The sequence below is a fragment of the Lepidothrix coronata genome, unplaced genomic scaffold (genome assembly GCF_001604755.1).
Source record: "Lepidothrix coronata isolate B3197 unplaced genomic scaffold, Lepidothrix_coronata-1.0 Scaffold90, whole genome shotgun sequence".
NCBI classification, from domain to species: Eukaryota; Metazoa; Chordata; class Aves; order Passeriformes; family Pipridae; genus Lepidothrix; species Lepidothrix coronata.
In genome coordinates, this window is record NW_016690270.1 from 1,315,637 (window position 1) to 1,321,636 (window position 6,000).

At 60.1% G+C, this 6,000-nt stretch overlaps 1 protein-coding gene across 5 annotated transcripts in view; it reads right to left on the minus strand.

The window, feature by feature from the left end:
• Positions 1-6,000, minus strand: part of KIF21B (kinesin family member 21B) — a 41,519-nt gene that overhangs the window by 22,981 nt on the left and 12,538 nt on the right. For all 5 annotated transcript variants that reach the window (XM_017821388.1, XM_017821387.1, XM_017821385.1 and 2 more), the window contains exons 2-6: positions 5,301-5,523; positions 4,773-4,955; positions 1,338-1,487; positions 974-1,108; positions 455-622 (exon numbers count right to left, since the gene is read on the minus strand). In XM_017821388.1, coding sequence (XP_017676877.1) covers positions 455-622; positions 974-1,108; positions 1,338-1,487; positions 4,773-4,955; positions 5,301-5,523 — 859 coding nt within the window. The remainder of the gene's footprint in view (positions 1-454; positions 623-973; positions 1,109-1,337; positions 1,488-4,772; positions 4,956-5,300; positions 5,524-6,000) is intronic.

Below are 6,000 nucleotides of genomic sequence, written 5' to 3' on the forward strand. Positions count from 1 at the left end.
AGCTGCCACACAGCCAGCATGTCAGGCCTGGGGCATGTGCTGTGGCACAGGTTTGGGTTGCACAAGGGGGAGGCGGGGGGCTTCCCTTGCCAGTCTCACCTTCCCCCCTCCTCCCTGGCCTGTGCCTTTCTCCCATGCTGCACTGAGAAGCAACATCAAGCTCTAGAGTGGTCTTTTTAGCTCAGATTAGCAGACCTCACACTTTTGGGACTTGCACCCCTGTGCCCAGCTGCACCCCCCCCAGCCCTGCCCTCGGCAACAGAGCCGTGCTCTCACCACTGGCACTGTGAATATTCCTGCCCTCAGGGCCGGGCAGCACGAACCCCAGCTGAGACAGCAGCACCCCAACAGTGCAGAGCAGCTCTGGGCAGGACCCAGAAGTGCCACAGGCTCCCCCAGGCAGGCTCTGCCTCCCTGCTCCCCCTGCCCGCCGGTGCCAGGCTCGGGGCCGTACCAGCCCGCAGTTGATGGAGATCCCTTCCTTCGCCCTCTCGCCGGTTGCTCCCGTCCGCTTCAGCCTCTCCGAGCCAGCCAGGTCCACAAAGTGAAACTTGGCTGTCAAGGTCTCGTACTCGGTGGCGGGCTGGGATCCATCCAGGAGGCCGGTCACCTCCCCGTTCACCTGCAGCCAGGGACACAGGAAGGGTCACCACTGCAGACCCGGAGTGGGCAGAAGGTGCTTTGGCTGCACTCAGATGTCAGCAAGAGCCTGAGCATTCTCCCTCCACATCCAGCCCCTTGGGGATGGAGATGGGACTCCAACAACAGCTTGCTCTGAGCCATCCCTGATGATCTGGGCCAGATCATCACTGCCTTGGATCAGCTCACCCTCAGCTCCCATTAAATCCTAACACTGGCTACGACTGGAAAGAAGACAGATTTCAAACCCTCTCCCCTTCCCAAGGGACCTCCACGCATTGCCTGGGTATGGGGCCCAGGAACAGCCTGGCCATGAGGCAGCAGCACATCTCACCAGCTCTGGGCGGGCACACACTCTCGTCTGGCACAGGTGAATGGTGAAGATGGCGTGGGACCGGGAGCTCTGCACGTTCATCTGGGTGCTGGCGGTGGTACGGGAAAGGGCTCCCTGTTTTAGGCACTGGATCAGCTACAATGACACCAGGCAGGGAAGGAAACCTTGAAGCACCTTTGTAGGGAGTCAGGACAGACCCTGTGCAGCCCAGTGGACACACCAACCTCTCCCAGAACCCCCTTGGGACTGCACCATCCCACCCTGGGAGAGATCTCCCCTTGCCGAGATGTCCCCACACAGCACACCCCTGGCCAGTGGCACCCAGCTGCCACCCCTGCTCCACGCCTGCCCACCCCACACCCACCTCGTCCTGCGAGCTGATGAGGCGCGACGTGACCCCCGTGGTGTAGATGCTCCCACTGGCATCCTCGTGGATTTTGATGTTGGATTTGCGGTGCCGCGCGTCAGGGTCGCGGGCGCTGTCGAACAGGTCCAGGATCTCCTCATTGTAGAGCTGAGTGGGGCAGCACAGGCGTGGGGTGAGCAGGGGGAAGCAGGAGGCTGCTCGAGCCTGGCACGGCAGGGCTGTGGGAGGTGCCCTCTGGCACCCCAGTGCCACCCCCCAGAGCTGGGGCTGCGCGTCTGCTCACGCGTGTGTGCAAGGCTGAGCAGGGCAGCTGGTGTGTGTGCGAGCGTAGGAGAGGAGGCACAAGCCTGTGCATGCAGAGAGGAGATGATGCACAGAATCCTGGAATCCTTCAGGTTGGAAAAGCCCTCTAAGATCACTGAGTCCAACCGTTCCCCCAGCACTGCCATGGTCACCACTAAACCATGTCCCCAAGTGCCACACCCACACATCTTTTGAACCCTTCCAGGGATGGTGACTCCACCACTGCCCTGGGCAGCCTGTGACAGCACCTGACCACCCTTTCAGGGAAGAAGTTTTCCCTAATATCCAATCTAAACCTCCCCTGGTGCAACTTGAGGACATTTCCTCTTGTCCTGTCATTTCTTACCTGGGAGAAGAACCCAACACCCACCTGGCTCCACCTTCCTGTCAGGGAGTTGCAAAGAGTGAGAAGGTCCCCCTGAGCCTCCTTTTCTCCAGGTTGAGCCCCCCCCAACTCCTCCAGCCACTCCTCATCAGACTGGTGCTCCAGACCCTTCCCCAGCTCCGTTCCCTTCTCTGGACACGCTCCAGCCCCTCAATGTCTTCCTTGTCATGAGGGGCCCAAAACTGCACCCAGGATTTGAGGTGGGGCCTCACCAGCGTCCAGCCCAGGGGGATGGCCACTGCCCTGGTCCTGCTGGTCACACTATGGCTGGTACAAGCCAGGATGCCATTGGCCTTCTTGCCCACCTGGGCACACTGCTGGCTCACGTTCAAGCACCCCCAGGTCCTTTCCTTGCCCACCAGGAGCTTTCCAGTTGCTCTGCCCCCAGTCTGGAGCACTGCATGGGGTTACATGGTGCACAGGCGAGCTCTGAGCTGCCTGTGCAGGTACCAGCTGGGATGGGATGCCCGGAGGAATGGGGTGTGTGGGCACACCTGTGTGCAGGTGTGCATCCACATGCCTGTCTGCCCCACAAAGCTCTGAGCTGCACTCTGGGTTGGTTCCTGCTGCCCAGTCCTGTCCTGTCCCTGGCCCACACACAGGCAGCTCTGCAGGAAAGGGACATTTTCAGAGCCCTGCCTCCAGAGCCTGAGCAGACACCCGTGAGCTACACATCCCCTGACTTTCCTGGCTCACCTGAGGAGCCCCAGCCACATGAGCCAGCGGAGCCCCACTCCCATCACAACTCCCTGAGGTCATCTCTGCCAGATGGAAAGGAGATGAGGGGGACTAGGGAGTGCTGGACAAGCAGGGAAAACCCTGCAGCCCCGGAGCTGACAGAGGATGCACCCCCATCCATATCTTGACCCTGCAGCATCCTCTCTCACCCTGGGGTGGGGGGACACCCCTGCCCATCTGTCCCCTCGCCACCACCACTCAGTATCACCCTCCTGCACTCACATCCCAGTGCAGAGAGCAGGGTCACCCAAGGACTGCAGGTTCCTGGCCAGCAGGACGGATCAGGCTAATCCGTCCCTGGCTGCCCCAGGTGCAACTGGGCTCCTTGAGCGTTTAAACCTTCTCCCAGGAGCAGAGTCACAGGACACGGATCAGCCGGGCAGGTCCGGTGCCCCTGCTGGGACAGTGGGTTGGTGACCAGTGCCTGACGTGGCCACACGCCCAGGCTGGCACAGCAGAGCCATTATCACCACAAAACCCTCCCTGTGTCACCTGGATGAGGGTGGCTGCAGAACAGGGCTTGGCACAGTGGCTCAAGAGCTCCTGGTTCAATGTCCATGCTGCCAGGGTGGACCAACAACCTTGGTCACTGGGTCACCAGGCAGCAGGTTTTATTCTCCCCACTTGTAACAGAGCCCTTGGGGAGCCTTCAAGCCCCCTCAGCTGGAAGATCCCCCCCACCCCAGGGCTGCCAATTTCCCTGGTGAGCAGCTTTGAAACAAAGCAGAGGAATCCTTGTTCCCACCCTCCCCTGCAGCCACTGGACAAACATCTGAGTCTGAGAGCCAAACCAACCAGGGTCAGAGGTGATGGAGAGAGGGAAAGACTACAGGAAATGCCCACGGCAGTTGTGTGACCCCATGTAGGGCTACTGCTCTGTCATCCTCGAGTCTACCTCTTGTCTGCAAAGATGTTTCCTAGGATGGCCTGGTCCAGAGGCAGCACTGGAGGCACCCATCCTTCCAGTGTCCCAATCCCAGCAAACAGGTCACCCAGGACAGGCAGGAAACTGTCCCCATTTCCACCCCAGCCCACAGGATCCCCAGAGAGGAGCCTCACAAGCTGAACACCAGGAGCTTGGATAGGCCAAGTGATGGGAAGGGAAGGACACAACAGCAACAACGTGGGACCTAACAAGGGCTCTGCAGATGAAGACCTAAGTGGGAAGGATTTCTCCAGCAAGGAGGTGACTTTGGGCACTGCTTCCCCTCTCCAGGCCATCAGCATCTGGAGACACCCAGATGTGATGGTCAACAAAGCCACCTGGAGGCAAGATCACAGCACGGGGCCCCTCCCTGCCCATCTCCCATGGGTGCACCCCAGGTCAGGACCCCAACCATATGAAGCTTGCTCAGGAGCTCAGCTTTGTTCAACAGCACCCTGTGCTTTCTCACTGGGGCATTAAACCAGTTCCTACTCACACCTCTTTGCTCCTTCACCACAGGAGCAGCCCCCAGGGACACTGCTGCCAACACACAAGGTCCATGGGCTTCCCAGGACAAACTTCTCCAGGGAATGAAGCAGTTAATAGAAGAGGCTTTTGAATTGGAGAAGCCAGAAGAGAGGCGGGAGAGGATGCATTGAAACACTCTCAAGGTCAAAGGCCATGGGAAATAGCACAGCCCTTCCTCAAATCCTCCCAAGAGTGGCCACTTTCTTCTCTCCCTGTTTCACTGGCAACACTGGTCCTGACACAGGGCAGCAGGTATCCCGCTATCCTGGGCCTCAAACAGGGGTAAGACAGTCCAGAGCCCCTGAATCCCCAGAGGACCAAGCCATAGGCCCCTTTCCCATGGGGGGACTCCCTCTACCCAGTTTGTAGCCATCCTGAAGCCAACAACATCCAGGTGCTTTGAGTCCCCACTGCACCCGCACACACACCCGGTCCCACCACGCCTGCCCGGGGTGCAGCTCTGTCCGGGAGCAGTCCGGACATGGACTCAAGACACGGGAGCAGAGAAGGACAGGGCAGGGCCACGGTGTCCCCCAGAGCTCCTGCCACCCACCTCCAGGAACTGGGCGCTGACTTTGAACTCGGGTGCTGCCACGCCCTGGCTCTGAGCCGCGCGCTTGCGCTCCTCGATGCCGCTGAAGAGGTGGCCGATGGCCCGCGGGATGATGCCCTGCTCCTCCTCGGAGATGCTCATGTCGAAGCCGGTGCCCATGGTGTACGTCTTCCCCGCGCCAGTCTGTGCAGAGACAGTGAGGGGAGAGCTGGCTGTGCCCCCCCCGGCTCAGCTCTGCCTAATGCACCCCCACTGCCCCCCTGCCACTCCAGGCTCCTCAGACGCCCTTGCTGAGCCACTCTGATCCCCACCACCACACTGACTCCCACCCCAGCCCTGCCACCCCCTCCTCCCACCCATGGCCACCCCCCACTGCCCCAGCTCTCACCAACCAGGGATAACTCTGTCCTCTCCACAGCCAGAAACTCACACACACCCCACTTTCCCAAAGCTCTGCGAGTGCCCTCTCAGTACCCCCAGTGCTGCTGGAGGGCAGAGCGTTGAGGCCAGAGGGGGCAGGGCCCATACCTGCCCGTATGCCAGCACTGTGGCATTGTAGCCCTCAAAGCAGCCCTCGATGAGCTTCCCCATACAGGTGGTGTAGATCCGCTCCTGCCACGTGTCCAGGTCAAAGACAAAGTCGTAGGTGAAGGCCTTGTCCTTCCCCAGCAGCACCTGGGGCTCGCCAGGTGTCACCGAGGTGCAGATGTGACATCCCTCTATCTTCTCTTTGGGCAGCTGGGGACGGATCCTGTGGGAAGAGAAGCAGGTTGAGGGCAGCCTCATGGCTCACCCCATTCTTGGGGACACCAGTCTGGTCCCCAGGACGTGAGCACAGCCCGTGCCGGGCACCAACGTGTCCTGGGGTGTGTCCAGTCCAGCACAGCCAGCTGGTCAAGGGCACAGAGCTGTCCCCTTTTGCCCTGTACTGGTGCAGCCTCACCATGAGCACTGTGTGCAGTTTTGGGCACCACAATATAAAAAGAATGTAAAGGTACATTCTTAGTGCCCAAAGGAGGGACATGAGGATGGGAAAGGGCCTAGAGGGGCCATATGAGAACTGGTTGAGGTCACTTGGCTTGTTCAGCTGGAGAGGAAGAGCCTGAGGTCAGACCTCCTCGGGGTCTGCAACTTCCTCAGGAGGGGCAGCACCAATCTCTGCTCTCTGTGACCAGTGACAGGACCTGAGGGAAAGGCACAAAACTGTGTCATGGGAGGTTTAAGATGG